The following is an 18,773-nucleotide window of genomic DNA, read 5'->3' as shown; positions in this document are numbered from 1 at the left end:
TCGAGTGTGGCGTCTGGAGGTCCAGGGACTACAAGGAAAGAGTAGGTTGGTGTGTGGAAAAACGATAAAGTGATAAGTGTAGTTTAGTGCTGTGCCGTGCAAAAAGGGACATTTAATTATTTAAATTGTTTATTTTTTATGTTAGCTCCATAGTTCAATTTTTTTTAATAATAGGTACCTACATTTTAACGTTTTTGTTGGACCTTATATTAATGGTCCGTATGTTAGTTTTTTAATGTGACTATTGAATAAAATCCTATTTTAGTAAGTATAACTATGCCGCTTGATGACAAAACCATGATGATGATGGGTGGTCTAAAATACATACATGTGATAGTTTCGATTTATTAAATTTCATATATCTTATACTTAGTAAAATGACATGCTTTTATTCCTTATAACTTACAAATATGGCACATAACATAACGGCGGCGCGTGCACTCCTTAAAGGGATCGGTATGCGGCGTCTGTTATTTCATCTCTAATTTCATAGTTCGTGCACTGATTTAGATTACTTAAACATTATTGTAATGATATTAAATTGAAAGAATAGTAAGTAATAGTTAAAATATTTCAAATCTCAGATCTTAAAATATAAAAGTATGTCAGTACCGACTTTTTACCATAAGTACTTTATTTTTAATTAGAATTCGAATTGTGTTTTTTTTTATGATAGCGAGTTACAATTGTATCGGACAAGACTTTTTTTTTAATTCACGGATCTGACATATTTAACAAACAAGATAATGACAAAGTATTAAAATTATGGATATTATGACTTTTAAAGTAAATAGTGGTATTGCAAAGAAGATCAGTCTTATTGTAGGTGTATGGGCTTGTTTAGGAAAAGATTTAACGTTGGTTTTTAAGAATTCAAAGAGCGCAAGTTTCGTATAAATGTTAGTAAATGAATGTTTGTGGTAAGTTTAAGAAAGGTAAGGAATGTGAAATAATGGTTAGCATGGTTGTCGATTGTATTATTAGTAAAATGGAATTTGTATGTTATTGGAAAAGTGGTGTGAGTGTATGGGAAAACTTAAACACGTAAGTTTTTCAAAGAACGATTAGCCTGATCAACTAAGAGTTGCTGAAATTCTTATATGTTAAAGTTTTCATGGTGTTTGAGTTATTATGTGGTTGCATTTTGAGTGATGGTTTATTTTGAGTGGGAAATGAAAGAAAGTCATTGAAAAATAAATAATTATGTACCTATCGCATCTTCGGTGGCCCGAGAGGCGGCCTTGAGCGATTAGGTTAGCAAGGGTACGCCAGGATACAAGGCAGGCACGGAATCCTTGGAGGTCTGACCATGATTCGGTCGAGTATCAATCGTGGAGACTCCTTGGACACACGGAATGATATTATGTATGGATGTGTTAAAAGAACTGCCTGTATGAATAAATAAATAGTATGTGTGCGCGCTTAAAAATAAATATCCTTGTATCCTGAGCAAATAAATAATTATAGTAAGGTCGGCCGACCACGTATGTAAAAGCGTTGCGTACCCTTGATCTTTGATTTCAGTGAAGCATAAAAGATGCCACTATAAATGAATAAATTAAATAAAATAAAACAAAGAAAATATATTTAAATGAATGACGTCATAATAAAATAACTTGCAAGGAACTGATAATGTACAATAAAAAATTAGAAATGATATTATAAGGTACCAATGACGAGTAACAAACCTATGTTTGTAACTAAGTAAGACTTAAAAGGACGAAGAAACGAATTGTATTGACGAATACACTACCAAATTTGGAAATAGTTCTTGTAATTTTTTGAATTTAGTTCAATAAATATGTCTATAGTTTTTAAGTGTTTATCTTTTTTTTGTGTTTTCATTTTTATTAGAGTTAACATATATATTAGTAGTTTTTTTTTTTTTAATAAATTTTGTTTATCATTAATTTTAATATATATTTTATAAATAAGTAAATGAAGTTATTTTTGTGTATTTAAGTAGGTATATTTCATAGAGTAAGTTATATAACGGTCATTAAAATAAAGTGGTTCGATTCGTCATCAAGGCATTCATAAATATTTGCTTATATTATAATTTTTTATGCCATAATTTTGCTATCAATTGTATGTTTTGATTGTAAGTTAAATTGTTTTGATTTAATAAGCACATTAATTTCATCTGTGTCTAATTCTCTTTTAAATTTGAATTTATCTACTTACTGCTTTGATTGTTTTCATGTACAATCCTTTTTTTTGTAATCATTGTTTTACTACAATGTATTCAATGCTTACAAAAAAAAAAAATAGATTAAGTTTTATATTTTAATCATTTTTTTTTCTTCAAGGGGGGAGGTGTAGTATGTGTACTATGCCTCACCCACACACGTACGTAGTGGTAGTATATAATAGCATGTACGCGTTAGTTTAACAGAATATATTCGTATTTAGACACCAACAGTTGTATCATTGACGCCACACCTTACATAGTTTAACAAAAATACCCAAGACTGAACTAAAGGTAGGCTGAAATCAACTTATAAAAAAATTATTATATTTTTAGTCCGTATCGCGTTACATTCCATGCTTGATACGTTCACGACAGCACGGTCATAGTATGATACTGCATGGATGGGTAGAGCCTTTACGTATTTTTAGTCACTCGCGCGACGGGTTTCCGAAAGCTCCATCATCATCATATCAGCTGAAAAACGTTCACTGATGGACAAAGGCCTCCCTCAACGATCTCCACAGCGGCCGGGCACACGCCGACCCCATGCAACTCCATCTTGTAGAGGACCTTCCCACGCTGCGTCTTCCGGTCCGTGGTTCCTAGAGCATATACTTGTAGGTCTCCATTTTTAAGTAGGTAGGTACTAATAACAGAGGCAAGCAGAGGTCACGTTCACGATGGCCCAGCGCCGCGTCCTTAATGCACGCGCTGCGTAGGTAGTACGCGACACGGCGCGTAGGTACCTACTACGCTCGTATAATAATACCTCTATAATTATGCGGATTATTTAATTTCAGCTTCAATACCAGCGAAACGCAGGGGCCTTGCTGACGAACTACCTGTTGGATCTAGGGATACTCTAGTTCTTGCTTCTGATAATCGAAAAACGAAGAAAAGGCTGGTAAGTCAATACGGTTTTGTTACTCATATTAAAAAACCGGGCAAGTGCGAGTCGGACTCGCGCACGAAGGGTAAAAAGCAAAAAAAAACGGTCACCCATCCAAGTACTGACCACGCGACGTCCGACGTTGCTTAACTTTGTTGTCCCATACAACTTAATCTTTAATTTTATTGCCCCATTTAAATCTTTATTTTATTCTGTTTTTAATATTTGTTGTTATAGCGGCAACAGAAATACATCATCTGTGAAAATTTCAACTGTCTAGCTATCACGGTTCGTGAGATACAGCCTGGTGACAGACAGACGGACGGACGGACAGCGAAGTCTTAGTAATATAGGGTGCCGTTTTACCCTTTGGGTACGGAACCCTAGGGTCCCGTTTTACCCTTTGGGTACGGAACCCTAGGGTCCCGTTTTACCCTTTGGGTACGGAACCCTAAAAATAAGTTTATCTCTCAGTAGTTTGAAGCATTAATTCCAAAGTTCATATTTATGCACAGCATATTATTATCTCATCTTCGGTTTAAAGGATGTATACGGCGGAATGGTACCAAATAATACTTTTTAATATTAGCCTGCATAATACATACCATTGCTTAAAACAAACCTAATTTCATCCACTTGGTAAAAGGTTCTCATACATCTTTTAATTTTTCCGCGGATGTAGTATTATGTTTGCATTGTACGAATAATGCATTTACGAGACCAAAGATTTCTACGGAGTTTCTTTAAAATTAATTTGGACTTGTTACAGATTACACTACAACGAAGAATGAATTGCTGAAGAAGCTCCAGAAAGTGTAATCGACTTTACTTTATTCAGCTTTTTGCCATCTTAAAACCATAGCTAGGAGTACAGAGGGAAGTAGGATATAAATAGTAAGCCTAATTCATAACTGCCATAACGAAAACTACTTAGAACACAGTTATAGGATTATTTGTATCTTGTTGAAAATGAACATATTTTACATGTCAAGATATTAGGTACATTTTATTCACAAAAAGATTGTCACATAGGTATATTTATATATTTATTTAAAAAACACAAGACAATAACAGTGACATAATCTAAACTAAAACAATGAGCATTAAAGTAATAAGTCCTCGCTGTATCACAATACTTATTCATGGCACGTATTTAACCGGTCAACTAATTAATTGAATTTGAGTAGTTTAAAAAAATAGAAATGGGTACTAAAATTAATAGATTGGCAACAAAAACTGAGCCTTAAAATATATCAATATGAGACAACATTTAATGCCGTTGCAGCTTTTGTTTATTTTTAAGCAGGTACCAAATATTTATTTGGCAACTGAATTATTATATTGGAGACCATTTATGAAGCACATTTTAAAAAGAAAACGGCTATCTATTAATTAAAAAATTAAGTTCTTTTAAAATATTTTGTCTGGTCACTACACGATCCTGTTTTCTTTTCAAAATGTGCTTCATAAATAGTCTCCAATATAATAATTCAGTTGCAAATAAATATTTGGTACCTGCCTAAAAATAAACAAAAGCTGTAATGGTATTAAAATGTTGTCTCATATTATATATTTTAAGGCTCCGTTTTTGTTGCCTAACTATTAATTTTAGTACCCATTTCTATTGTTTTAAACGTAGGTCAGGAAATGAATGCTCAAAAAACGTTGTAGAGGGAAATGCTAGGAACACAATTTTTGACTCCGTAACTTTGTTTGGACTAGTTAGGAGGTGAACATATCAAAAGTCCCCGGCTGTAGCCCCAGTGCTGGGGGGTAGAGGGGGGTAAGAAGGTCGGATTTTTCGATTTTTCATTGATATCTTGGAATGTCTTGGAAACTTTGCGTCTTAGCGACATGAATACTAAGACAAACCGAAAGCTTGTAAAATTAGTTACAAGCTTTATCCAGTCAAGTTTTTCGATATCTTGAATAGTTTTTGAGATACCCGCTCTTGAAAGTTTATTCAGGGATTTTAATTTTATCTTGATATCTACATCAGTGAAGCTGTTAGGCCATGTTTGGTATCATTTTCGTATAAATCGGGGGTGCTGAATTTTATTTTTGTTGGGTGGTCCACCACCATTCCTAAGAAAAAACTTTCAAGAGCGGATATCTCAAAAACTATTCAAGATATCGAAAAACTTGACTGAATAAAACTTGTAACAAATTTTATCAGCTTTTGGTGTTTCTTAGTAGTCATTTCGCTAAGACGCAAAGTTTCCAAGATATAAGTGAAAAACCGAAAAATGAGACCTTTTTTGCCCCCTCTACCCCCCCAGCACCGCGGCTACGGCCGGGGACTTTTGATATGTTCACCTCCTAACTAGTCCAAACAAAGTTACGGAGTCAAAAATTGTGTTCCTAGCTTTTCCCTCTATAACTTCTTATTGCTTGCCCTACCTACCCAAATTCGATTAATTAGTTGACCAGTTAAATACGTGCCTTTTGTTTTATTCGTATTAACTTGGTGATTGTACTTATGTAGCCATTCTGTGTCAGGGGTTAATAAGGGTCACATCACACAGTCCACAGCAGATCCGGCTTAAAGTTACCTACCTAGGCATATATAATTTCGATTCTTAAGTGTGTTAGGTATATATAATTCGGTTAGTTCCTACTTCCCTCCTACAGTTATATTTTTGTTTACCTTATCCTATTTAAATATATTAAATTCTAAGATTGGGTAAAAAATCTTTAGACCAAAATATTTGATTTTGTAACGAGCACAGTGTATCCGTTTTTAAATTCTACCTGAATATATTTTGTACAGTTCAGTGTGTAAAAATATAGGTACAGCATAATTATTTGTACATTCAGTATTCAAATTGTGCAATAAGAACAAATATGTATATACCAAGTATCAACTTAAGAAATTAATAAACTTTGTTATAAACTCACTGGTGTTTTATTTTCTACGATAAAAAAAATGTATGAGTAGGAGAGGAGTAGGATTATCAAGCGGACGGTTTTTATCGGTTTAGGAAGTCACTATTATCGATTTTTCGCAGCACTACTTTCTGTCATGTCGGTTATTATCGTTTCGAGAACTCACTATTATTGATTTTTCGCAGCACTACTTTCCATAAACTAATTGTCATTTGGCTTAAAGGTCTCGTAACCAGGCCATAAAATCCCAGAAAAAAAACTTTTCATTATGTTGGTATGAATGGAACTCCGACGATAAACGTCAAACCAAACCGTTTGACAAGTACTGTCAAATAATTACGTACTATGGAGTTCCGTCTCTTAGAACGTAGTGATTATATGCTCTTTGGACTTGACGTTTGGAATGCAACATAGATAATGAACTTACAGATACAACTGAGCGCTGTTTGAGGTATAAGAAAAACCGTTAGAATGTTGTTATACGTAACACTTCTAAAATATAAAAAAAAAAATAGGGTTGATGGAACTGAAATATAATAATTATAAGAAAACCTTAAAAACCAATAAATATACATAATACCAAAGTGGGCTTATTAAGCATACGGATATTAAAAAATATATAGAGAATTGCTAAATAATTATGTTTTCTTCTGTGCAGGTGCCATGGATTTTTTCATTAGGAAACTTGGATGTAAAGACCTATTATTAAATTACCTTAACTATATTCACCTGGCAAATGAAAGCCACTGTATTGACTCGATTTATTTATGAATTGTAACCGATTCTTAGAATTGATGAATGATGTTTGAAACAATGGGTACCTGTATCAAATCAAAGTAGTCGTACATTACTTGAATAATGGACTTTCAAATTGTCTCACATTTGTTCCTGAACTCTACATCTAGGTACTACACAGTAAAATCAGAATAACTTATAAATAGCAATTTCTATAGATTGGTACTTACCTAACAATAGCTTCTTTTGTCTACGCCGTGTAAGGAATTTGGACAAAAATATATTTAATTTATAAGACATCTTGCTGTATATATAACTCTAAAACTTTTTTGTCTCTCCTTTGCATCCTATGATCGAAGTTAATACCTTGTAAATGTAATCGGAAAAATATCCGATTTATCTCTTACGCTTTGGGTACTCTTCGAAGTATATGTCTAAATTTTAATAATCGACTAACAATCTCAAATCCCTACATATTTTGGAGCATGTAACATGATTTGCCAAAAACAACAATCGACTGTCTTACGGATTTTTGATGTGAACTCATGATGAGCAAGAGTTTGTGGAATTTTTTCGCGGAAATTATCCGTTCGTCTCATAACAGCAAACAAATTCGTTCAGCCAAGTAACGAGCGTGGGATTTCCGTTTGTTTTATAAATATTGATTCGAGGAAAGAGTATTAATACTCTGCGAAAAATGAAATAAGACCAGAAACAGTTGGCCGGTGCATTCAACGATAACTGCAAAGAAAGTGTCTTCTTACATTTTAACTGCCTCATTTTGTTGCAGCAGCTAAAATGCATTTTAGCGGTCTGTTAATGATGGCATATATGGTTTTACCTTCCGTCTTTGCTGAGGATCTCAGTTGTAAGTGTATGATTTTTAAATTACTGCCTTCCCTGGATAAAAGGTTCTAATTTATCTTTTTGTTCATATTTTAGATCAAGCTTGTGTGGATAAGTACTCAAGAAAAGGATATCAACCTTGGCAGGAGTGGTCGGATCATTACACTTGCCACCGGTATAGATGTGAAATCAGAGACGGAAAATACTTCATAGCTGCAGTTGGGTAAGACAAGTGATAGCAATATCATTGTACTGCACTGTAGTTTACTCATATTAACGTGTAATTGGCATCCTTATATTTTTAGTTGTCGAAAACCGAAAATCCCTGAAAATGCTTTGGAATGCCACGAATATATTGAAGATGAGAACGTTGGTGAGTGAACTGTATCATACGAAAAATTGATTTATTTAAGCTCGTGGAAACCAAAGGAAAACGACTTCCTGGATTTAGTTTCTTCAAGAAATCCTATTTTAACCACCCTACAATACACCCTATTTTTTTTGTAGAATTCCCAACCTGCTGCGCTCGTCTGAGATGCGTTGTCGAAGTGAACGGGGATAGAATCGTCCAAACTAGAGGACAACCTGGAGAGCTGTTCCCTGATAAGTAAGAAGGCTTTTTTTTTATGCAGGCACTGGCTGGCTGACTGACTGGCATTCAAAATCAAAAGAATTTGACTCAAGGTTAGGTACCTACATGAAGCAACGCTCCTATTGAAGCTATTAGCAACGAAATATTTTTGCGATGGACTATTAAAGTTTCGTATAAACCGTTAAGCCCATTCGTTTTACCCCAGGCCTTGGAAGGGTCAGCAGAATGAGCCAAACCCTGCCGTGGTGGGCATGGCTGGTATGCCGCCGTCGGGCAACGTTGCCACCGACCAGCAAGGTCAAACGGCCCCTGGAATATTCAACAGCAGAGCCGCGGGTAAGGGTAAATCGTCTTCGATAATATTTGGAAATTCAAAAATCCGTTAATCATATTTTATCCAACTTAAAAAATTACTTGTATTGTTAAAATATATTTTTGTAGCAATCATTTAGCATTATTTTAATCGAACATCAATCAAATTCGTTATTATTGGTATAATATTTTATGCACTTTGCCTAATTTACTGTACAGTTCATTAATAGGAGCTATTTCCAACAGCGGAGGCAACAGATATTAATGGAAGGCGCTATGTAGACCCATTCCCGACTCAGCAAATGCAAGAATCACCTCGCAAAAAGAGATCTCCGGCTCATATGATATCTAAGAGAAACCAGGAAGATGATGTATACCCTAACCATTCCGTTCATCGAGCTAAAGTACACGGCTACGTCCCGGAAAAATACACGTCCTACTTCGCAACTGGCACCAAAAGCCACGGCCATCCCAAATTACTTTTCAATTATTCTTAGTTAAAAAAAAAACATACTATCAATAATTTAATTTTATTAAATTCCTCACGCTTTATGTTGAACAATCAGTGCAATAGCTTTACGTAGTAGCAATAACTTAAAATACTTTTTTTGCTTGATCTTGAGTGATGTTCTCATACTCGTTTTATCAACTTTATTTAATAGACTATTGTTATTTGAAAAAATAATGCAATTAGAATAATGTTTCCTTATAATCCACTGTCCCTTGTTGAATGATGTAATAGAGCTGAAAAGTAAACTGATATCTTAGGTTTCATATTTTGCTGAAAATTCAAATGTTTTGGATTAACAAAATACCAAAGGGCTTTGATGTTTGAAACGGTATAAGAATAAATGATTTAGCACTAAAAATATAAGAGCACAATAATATTTAAAGCGTGTTCAGTTTTTTTTTGCGATGACTGCTATTCTTGTTATATAATAAAACAAACTGTAATTTTCATTATAAATAGATGTATTAAATTTAATAAAATAATTTCTTTTACGGAACCCTTCATATTTCTTTACCATTTATTACGGTCAAACTCATTCCAACGTTTTTAAAAATATCTCGAACAAGCTTCACAAATGTCAACTGTCAAAGTTGTCAAACAAATCAAAACGTCAAATCCACTCGACACTGGCGATTTGTATTGTAAAGTTTCTTATAATTCTTATCGCAAAAAATATTTATTACCTTATTAAATCATGTATTAAACAGTTACAATGATTAATCACATAAAAACCCCGAATGCCATTCTTATTTTTACAATATGAATTCAAAATAGCGCTAACTGAGCAACGGAAACTCACATTGATTTCCTGGTATTGTTTTTTTTAATTGTGCGGTCCAAACAATGGTGGAGCCCGAGAAGCCGTTCGCCTGCGTGATGCAGGGCTGCGGCATGACGTTCACGAACGAGGATCACCTGCATGTTCACACGAAAAAGCACGATATGGTTCTTCAGTTGGGTATGGAGCAGAAAGCAGCGTTCGTAGGTATGTATTTTTTTTTTAATTTGGGGTGCAAAGAGAGGGTGGGGAGAGGGCTACCCCCCAGTCCAACCCCCATGGCGCGGAACCCCATGGTTATGGAGATATCCATGGTTAAAGTTTGTATGGAATTACTATGAAATAAGGGATAACAGCAAAATTTGAAGGGGGAGGGGATAGATGTAGCAGTACTGATAGTTCCGCTACTCGATGCTAGATGCTAATAGTCTTTTTGGTACTAAAACTGATGTATGGAGTGAGCACTCTATGTATTTTTTTCTCTATGGCAGAAGAATATAAATGATCGTATTAGATTCATAATTTTATTGTTACATATTTGCCGTGACTTATTTTAAAAACGTGTTTTTCAATTAAAAGACACATCAAGATTGTTTACCTTATTTGTAATGCTAAGAAAAACGAACTATAGTTGAATTATTATTTAATTTATACTGCAGGGAAACAGCAACAGCAGAATATTCTTGTTGGGTAAATGACTTACAACTTTTAAAAGTGGTTCAATCAGACTAGCTGTGAGGAGAGTCTTTTCAAAAGGGCTTATTTGTCTATGAACACCATACAAAAAGAAATTACACCAAATCATTGACATATAATATCTAAGGACGGGCTAATGGGGCACTAAAAATGGTACTAGTTCAGCGTACTACTCACGAATTCCAGCCAATCATGCAGTCTAACGCAACTAGTTGCGACCAATAGCGCGCGTAATGCGAACTCGACAACCAATCGCGCGCGTGATGCGAACTCATCAACCAATCGCGTTGTAGCGATTTCACACCGCTGTACTGGTTGCTGTCATGCCTCATTATTATTGCCCGTAAAGCCAGTCCCTAGATATCTATGTCAATGCACCAAATATGATTTATACTTTCAATTACCCCATTACAATCAGCATAATTTTCCAAACTCTGACACGGCTTCCTGGTGCACCATAGACAGGAAAGAGGGTTTTAATTTTAAAACCAGGCTTACAAATTGTTGCAGCCGACCAGACACCCACACCAACCCGCTTCATCCGCAACTGCGAGGAAGTGGGGCTGTTCCAGGACCTGCAGAATGTCAACCCGTTTGATGAAGGCTTCAAGCAGGCCATGGAGGCCAAGTAGGTTAAAACTAGGATTTACCATATTTAATATTTAAAACTTTCGCGTTTTGAACACATATTATTATTATTCATACACTTTTCGTCGGGTAGTTGCACAAATCTCTGTTTTGACATTTTGCTGGGACATAAGTTAGCCGCGACCACGACCAGTGAAACCAGGATTTACCATATTTAATATTTAAAACTTTTGCGTTTTGAACACATATTATCACACATATTATTATTCATACTTACACTTTTCGTCGGGTAGTTGCACAAATCTCTGTTTTGACATTTTGCTGGGACATCAGTTAGCCGCGACCATGACTAGTGAAACCTGTGTCGAAACGTCGGTAAATAAAGGTAATTGAATAAATTTCCCGTTTTACCATATTTGTACTAAAACTTTTTACTTGACTACTACTGCGAATTTAGAGCGTCCATTTGCTGGCGCGGATGCACGGAGCGGGCGGGTGCCTTTGTAGGTACAATCCGCCTCACGTCCCCCAGTTAGCATTGCTCATACTATTTTTCGTTAACCCCTCACCCGCTCCATGCAACCGTGCCAGCTAGAGGATGCCCTTAGGGAACACATTTATAAGGTACTTTAGGGAAGGTAGAGAGGACAATAGAGAGTACTCTCTCCAGGCGAGTGTTATGCCTGGGGACCGAAATCCACTGAAAGGTAGTCAGAAGTATACCTAGTAAGTGACATTTGGGATCATCCATTAATTACGTCACACGAATTTCTAGGTTTTTTTACCCCTCCCCCCTCCTTGTCACACTTGGTCACATTTTGCAAACCCCTCCCCCCCTGGTGTGACGTCACATTTTAGGCAATTTTGTTTTCAACGAAATCGACAATATTAACTCGGCATAATTTTTTTAATAAAAAAATATTTTTGATGTATAAATAATTAGTAATTTTATAACACAACGAAAGTTCCAAAATCTCATTATTTAACTGTATAGCGAATAAAAAAATATAAATTAATTTTCGGTTACTGATGAAGTTAAAGTGACGTCACAATGTTTGTGACTCCCCCCTCCTCCATGTCACAACATGTCACATTTTCTTAACCCCCTCCCACCCCCTAAACGTGTGACGTAATTAATGGATGACCCCTTTGAAACTCCGTAAGTGCGATGTAGGTTTCTACCAAATTAGGGTTTACCTCCCTAACGCCATCTGTTAGAATCATGTGGTAAGTCGTCGACAGTGACCGCTGGAGGAGACGCCACAGTACTATGATTATGTATTAGTTTAGTAGTAGTAATCACGTTATTGTACACAACGTGACACAACACAGATTTACTTAAAATTTACAGAAATAAAGGTACACTATAAGATAAGGGATCTCTTCTAGCTAACCTTCGAGCAGGTGAGATGTCTGGTTATATCGATTTTGTAATATAAACATGTTTCCAGAGCTGGCAGGTTATCTCTGGAGGGTTCGGAGGTGGATTCCCTCCACACCCCGCACACCCTGCACACCCCCCAGATGTTTCCCCTGGACGGAGACGCTCTTTACACCACCAATAACCAGAGGAATATCACTATTAGCAGGTATTTTTTCCCATAAGATTCAATATTCAAAATTTTCTTTATTGAAGTACCTACCTATTAACCTTTTGGACGCCAATGACCGATATATCCGCACCGTAGGTTCAACGCCAAAGAGCGATTAATCGGTCACATATCACAGAGCAATATAGACCTTCGTGCATATGCATAAGGTTCAATTTCAGTTTTGACACTTCGGTGACGTGGCGTCAGCGTGACAGCTTTTGTGTTTGACACGGCGTAGAAAAGGTTAATAAGCATACCTCGCAACCGAGCTAGCAAATCTGTAGCAGTTGTACGTCAGGGTTATCACTACTACGCATAAACTAAAGTACAAAAAATATATTTTCTTTGTTTTCAAACACACCAATATTATCAAGCAATAAAAATTCCATGTTAATATTTGAAATAAATACGAAAAAAAAACGTGATTTTATAATAGTAGTTTATGCAACAGTGATATAATAAGGGTTCTTAAAATTCAAGGGTCGAAGTTACAAAACGAGACGTAGTCGAGTTTTGTAAAAAAAGACCCGAGAATTTTAAGAACCAATTATGAGCTGTTGCATACATTACTTTTTCTATGACAGCTGCAGAAGACTTATTATTAAAAAAAAGAGTTATTATTAAAAAAAAAGAGTTATTATTTAAAAAAAATTGAGTTATTATTAAAAAAAAAAAGAGTTATTATTGTAAATGAAAACATACCTCTTTCAATCAAGATGATCGGAACTTGTATCTTTAAAAAAAATAAAGCAGTTGTATTATACTCATAAGATGACTGCTAGCAGTCATCTTATGAGCCTATAGACAAAGCATTCAAATGACATTGCTTTAGATATCACTGTCAGTCATTTAATTGACACATTTAAGTGCTGGAGTAGAAAAACAAAATAACAGATACATTGAGACGCATCTAATATTGACATTGACCTGTTAATTCATATTATTTGACAGTAAATTGAACCGGGTTATATCGGAAGAGGGTCAACAAGGTTCTCGATCAATTTTATTAATCTTACATACAATAAAGTTAAAGCAAAATGTTTCATCATAATCGCCAACCCTGACACAAAACTGTCATATGCTACGGTTTTGCTAGCTCCGTTGCGGGGTATGTTAATAAGTAATAGTAAGGGTTGCCTGGCGTCCGTTGGCTCTTTGGGTGAACGATATTCGGAAGATTGTGGGTCACTTCTGGATGAGATTGGCTCAGGACCGGGATAAGTGGCGTACTCGAAGAGAGGCCTATGCTCAGCAGTGGGCGATAAAAGGCTGATATGATGATGATAATGAAGTAATATTTATAAGTAATATTGCAGGTTATTAAAAAACCAACCTGTATAATCCCATTTGTCCTGTGTAAGATAAGAGACTAGAGTATATCTCTTAACACATTCAGTGCCGAAAACCCGACTATCGGGTATTTTATGATTTCGTTCCCAGGCCGGACGACCCGATAGTCGGGATCGTGGTACTACAGCTTTATATGACGAAATTTTAGTAGCCTGGCGCCGATGTCTTTTTTGGCTGGGTGGCAATGAATGTGTTAAGTTTATCCTCCCATCTTGATAGAGATCTCTTTTGGCGCCATTTGCAGCCCTTTGGATACCAATCTCTTAGGATATGGCTCCACTTGTTCGCGATAAAAACTTGATCAAAACTTCAACAAAATCTTGTCTATCCTAGGTCATCCAGTGACGAATCAGGCGCCGTTAAAGAATACGAGACCACTACAATCTCCAAACTCACCAATGAGGTGACCACAATCAGGATTGTCGGAAAACAGGACATCGTTGACAAGGTCACCACCACCGACGACGTCGCTATAGTCAGACATGAAGATGTCAACAAAGAAATCAATGAAACTGTCTCATACACTAATAATGTTATCAAAATACATAGCAATGTAGAAATAAGAAAAGATGGCATCATTGAATCCAAAAAAATACCAAGAACTTTAATATACACAGATTCAGTTATTAAAGATGCCACTAAAGATGTTTTGTTAACAGATAAACCTGAAAAGGCACCGCCTATAATGAGTCAGAAATCGCTAGATTTCGTCGTTGACAGTTTAGAAGAACATAACGATAAAGAAGACAGACAAATTATCAAAATGCTTAAAAGGAATTATCAAAATGCTTTAAATAATAAAGATAAAAATGATTTAGATGATTTTGAAATTATAATTAAAAAGCCTGACGGTAGACAAGTAAGAATGAAACCTGTAGAAGATGATAAGAGTAAAATACAAAATGAAACTAAAGAGAGACTAAAAAGAGTTTTATCAGATAAAGCAGAGAAGAAATCTAGTGAAACTAAAATAGATACACCAGTAGTGCAAAACATACTTCCAATATCTACACTGCCTGGGACTTTAGTGCCGGTTACAATAGTAAATCCTAATACTATACTAATAACAAATAGTTTACAAAAGATACCGATAGTACCTTTCAATATGAACAAAGTGAGTGTTAATTTTAAGAAGACAGTGAATAAAAAGAATAGTAGAGCGGAGAAGGATGACAGTGTGGTGGATGGAAAAGAGGAAGCGGAGAAAAAGAAGATGCTGGAGCCTAGGACAGCTGCTTCTAGAAGATACAGGTAAAGTCCCAATTTTTAGTAATATTTTTACGACTGATCTGGCCTAGTGGGTAGTGACCCTGCCTGTTAAGCCGCGGTCCTGGGTTCGAATCCTGTACGGATATGATGGTCGTTCTTGTCTACGTGACAGCGTGATAAAACGGTGTCCGTCACTTTCTTTCCCACGGTGTTAAACAGTGACAGTTATTTTATCACGTGGATAAAGATGGATAAAGCTATCCATAATAGGCTGGCTGGTAAGGGCATTTATTTGTGTGATTAATACAGATATTTGTTCCTCAGTCTTGGGTGTTTTCTATGTATTTGTATATTATATATATCATATCGTTGTCTGAGTACCCACAACACAAGCCTTCTTGAGTTTACTGTGGGACTTGGTCAATTTGTGTAAGAATGTCCTATAATATTTATTTATTTATTTTTGCATTTGCATAAATATTTTTTCTGCTCTATACAGCACAACCGAGGTTTAGCCCAAGGATTTAGGAACTTGTAATACAATCGGATGTCACTTTTTGACAGCTTTTGTTAGAAAGGGACTTCCACTTGTATTACAAGTTACAAGCTTTTAATAACGGGCCCCTGGCCTATGGATGGCTTTTTCACACTTTCAAATTTTCGATGCACATTATAGTCCGTCTCATGTATTTGCTCTTGGAAAAGTCGAAATCACCATTTGGTGAAGTGGAACTGCTGATAAAGACCATATTTTTTACAGTACCTACATACATATGGTGCTATTTTACCCCACTAGTGCGATAATTAGCACATTACGTGTCTATTTCGAAAATTTTAAGGGCCGTATGTAGTACATACTATGTACTGTACTGTAATTTACTATTTTTCGCACTTGTATCGTATTGCATTGCAATTTTGCAAAATTGATTATTTTTTGACTAAAGTTATTTGAAGGGTACACGGAAAGAACATGTACTAGTCACTTTTTACGGAGAATTAGATTTTTATCTCAAAATGAAGAGCTCTTAATGAACTATTAGTTATATCTTTTGCTACCACTGTATAATAAATGCAACACAACTTTATTTTTAATTAAATAATACCTGGTCACGGAATTACCATACGTTTTGACATTGTTCCAAATTTTAAAACCGCGATTACTCAAAATGTTACTGAAGTGACTAGACATGTTCTTTCCGTGCACCCTTCATTTGTTAATAGTGTACTATTAACAAATGAAGAATGATACTTGACCAAGTATTGTCGAGGTTCGGAAGTAGCTACTTGCAGGCTGAGGATTCGTTTTAAATGGACGACCTTGGGAGTCCGTTTAATTGAATCCGAAGCCAGCAAGTAGCCTTCCAACCGAGTCATATATAGTGCTTTTCTCAAAAATGGTGCAAGAAATAGAAATATTTTACGAAAGCAACGTTCTAATTTTCACATAAAAAAGTAAAACCATTAAAAAGATGTATGCTTGCCGCCTTAAAAAAAAGAAGTATTTTTCTGCTGAAAATACACCAACCTATTTGAGACACCTAAATAGTCGCGGTACCAACACTTGCGCGTCGCGGCACATATACTTGGTCAACCAGATCTTGACAGTAGAAAAAGGCGGCAAATTTGAAAAATGTAGGCGCGAAGGGATATCGTCCCATAGAAAATTTGAATTTCGCGCCTTTTTTTACTGACAAGATTTGGTTGACCAGCTATAATAATAAATGCTGATCATCTGTTTGGCTGTTTAAGGGGTATGGCCATTTAAAGTTTTAAAAAGTTTGGAACTCGTTATATAATGGAATTTGTATGCAACATTGCAGTCCCGAAATCGAGACTGCAATGTTTTTAACTTTTTAATTTTTCGAATGACCATAAACTACGCACTTCGCGACCTATTTTTTAACCGGCAACGTCGACTTTGCCGTCCATTTTTGAGAAAAAATATGTTCCAGACAAAAACAGAAAGTCCTAATGAACTGGCAGGCGGAAGAGAACCGTCTTCTGAAAGAAACTAACCACAAGCTGGTCGCAGAAAACGCTGCCCTCAAACTACTCATCACCGAGCATCTCAAGAAGTGCTCGAACCCCGGGGACCTGAGTAAGTGAACCTTCTGAAAGATAAAGCTGGTTGAGAACGACTCAAACTGAATTTAGGTAATATGAAATAAAAGAGTCACTCACGTTCTAAACTTACCTTTTCTATTTCTTCCTGTGGCACAGAGTATGCTAAAAATTCTTTCTTTAGGCGTACTTGTAATATGTATAATGAATCGCTTAATGATATAGACATTTTTGTTCATAGTTTGTCCGTTTTCAAGAACAAAGTTCGGCATATTTTGTTTACTAGTATGTAATTGAAAAATTGTTTCAAGTAAATATTTAGCATTGTTTTCTTACTTTATTTGCGTGTTGTACTCACAAGTATACCTACGGGTAATTTATAATTAAGTAACCTATTTACTTTTCATGGTAATTATGAACTAGTAACGTATGAAACTTTAGGCCTATTTTTAGTCATTTTTGTAAGACTTATTTGTAAAAGGCTGTTTGTTTTCTAAAAAAAAAGAGGTTGCGGGTTCAAACCCCGGCTCGTACCAATGACTTTTTCGGAACTTGTACGGAATATCATTTGATATTTACCAGTCGCTTTTCGGTGAAGGAAAACGTCGTGAGGAAACCGGACTAATCCCAATACGGACCTAGTTTACCCTTTGGGTTGGAAGGTCAGATGCAGTCGCTTTCGTAAAAACTAGTGTCACGCCAATTTCTGGGATTAGTTGCCAAGCGGACCCCAGGCTCCCATGAGCCGTGGCAAAATGTCGGGACAACGCGAGGAAGAAGACGAAATAAAATAAACTTGTTCGGGACAGCTCATTGAAAGCACCTAACGTATAATTGTGACGTCCCACGGATAAAGGTACCTTATGGCCGTTGGCGCTTACGCTATTATTAACGCCGCTCCGCCGCCGCGCGCTATTATTGCGGCGCTATGCGACGTAAGCGCCAACTGCCATAAGGTACCTTTTGCCGTGGAACGTCACAATTAACCTTATCAACGCCGTGTTAAACCAAAGCTGTCGCTCAGACGCCACGTCACCGAAGTCTATGTTGCTCTATGGTCTGTGACGGATTAATCCGTCCTTGGCGTTGTACCTGCGGATCGGATATATCGGTCGTTGGCGTCGAAAAGTTTAATAGGGAATATTTTTGTTTCAGAATTATCACAAGCAGAGCATCACACGATTAGATGATAAAATGAACACAAAATCATCAATTTTAGCATTACATTTTGACTGTAATTCGTATGGTGAACTTATTATACAAGTACTGTCATTACAATGTGAACCTTGATATATAGAAAATAAGGTTCATACTTATAAGGATTGTTTTGTTGTAAAACCTCAAGTTCAGACAGCTTACTTTATTTATGCAGAAATACTAACAAAACAGTGTATTTTCAATAAGATTTAATTGATACATTCCAAAATCCTTTATTAATTATTTCATAAACATTAATTTGTTTTATAAATATTTTATGATCATGACAATATTATGAATTAAATTTAGTATGAATAATAATTGAACTGATGTTTTATTT

The 18,773-nt window shown here is 35.8% G+C and overlaps 2 protein-coding genes across 3 annotated transcripts; both read left to right on the top strand.

The window, feature by feature from the left end:
* Nucleotides 1–7,437: 7,437 nt before the first annotated feature.
* LOC134659111 (uncharacterized) lies at nucleotides 7,438–8,995 on the top strand. Of its 2 annotated transcripts, none has more exons than XM_063514722.1 (6): nucleotides 7,438–7,569; nucleotides 7,644–7,770; nucleotides 7,853–7,920; nucleotides 8,055–8,154; nucleotides 8,345–8,481; nucleotides 8,698–8,995. In XM_063514722.1, the coding sequence occupies exons 1-6, from the start codon at nucleotides 7,500–7,502 to the stop codon at nucleotides 8,946–8,948; spliced, it is 753 nt and encodes a 250-aa protein (XP_063370792.1). In that variant the 5' UTR covers nucleotides 7,438–7,499; the 3' UTR covers nucleotides 8,949–8,995. The 2 variants fall into 2 exon arrangements, with proteins under 2 accessions (XP_063370792.1, XP_063370793.1); XM_063514723.1 differs by having other exon boundaries at nucleotides 7,439–7,569; nucleotides 8,345–8,475; nucleotides 8,698–8,994.
* A 612-nt stretch (nucleotides 8,996–9,607) lies between these two features.
* Nucleotides 9,608–18,475, top strand: LOC134659139 (uncharacterized). The gene is made up of 6 exons (XM_063514767.1): nucleotides 9,608–9,947; nucleotides 10,947–11,064; nucleotides 12,476–12,613; nucleotides 14,300–15,217; nucleotides 17,128–17,273; nucleotides 18,392–18,475. Exons 1-6 carry the CDS (start codon nucleotides 9,806–9,808, stop codon nucleotides 18,424–18,426), a joined length of 1,497 nt encoding a protein of 498 aa, XP_063370837.1. The 5' UTR covers nucleotides 9,608–9,805; the 3' UTR covers nucleotides 18,427–18,475.
* The last annotated feature ends 298 nt before the right edge of the window (nucleotides 18,476–18,773 follow it).

Source organism: Cydia amplana, chromosome 24 (genome assembly GCF_948474715.1).
Source record: "Cydia amplana chromosome 24, ilCydAmpl1.1, whole genome shotgun sequence".
NCBI lineage: Eukaryota > Metazoa > Arthropoda > Insecta > Lepidoptera > Tortricidae > Cydia > Cydia amplana.
Note: the sequence above shows the minus strand (reverse complement) of the source record. Positions and strands in the feature narration are given on the sequence as shown.

Bases quoted from the DNA above. Each gene is read 5' to 3' on its own strand.
- LOC134659111 (XM_063514722.1), top strand. From the start codon at position 7,500: ATGCATTTTAGCGGTCTGTTAATGATGGCATATATGGTTTTACCTTCC. The intron at 7,921-8,054 runs GTGAGTGAACTG...TTTTTTTTGTAG, and splicing joins TATTGAAGATGAGAACGTTG to AATTCCCAACCTGCTGCGCT. The intron at 8,155-8,344 runs GTAAGAAGGCTT...GTTTTACCCCAG, and splicing joins GGAGAGCTGTTCCCTGATAA to GCCTTGGAAGGGTCAGCAGA.
- LOC134659139 (XM_063514767.1), top strand. From the start codon at position 9,806: ATGGTGGAGCCCGAGAAGCCGTTCGCCTGCGTGATGCAGGGCTGCGGC. The intron at 12,614-14,299 runs GTATTTTTTCCC...TGTCTATCCTAG, and splicing joins AGGAATATCACTATTAGCAG to GTCATCCAGTGACGAATCAG. The intron at 17,274-18,391 runs GTAAGTGAACCT...TTTTTGTTTCAG, and splicing joins CTCGAACCCCGGGGACCTGA to AATTATCACAAGCAGAGCAT.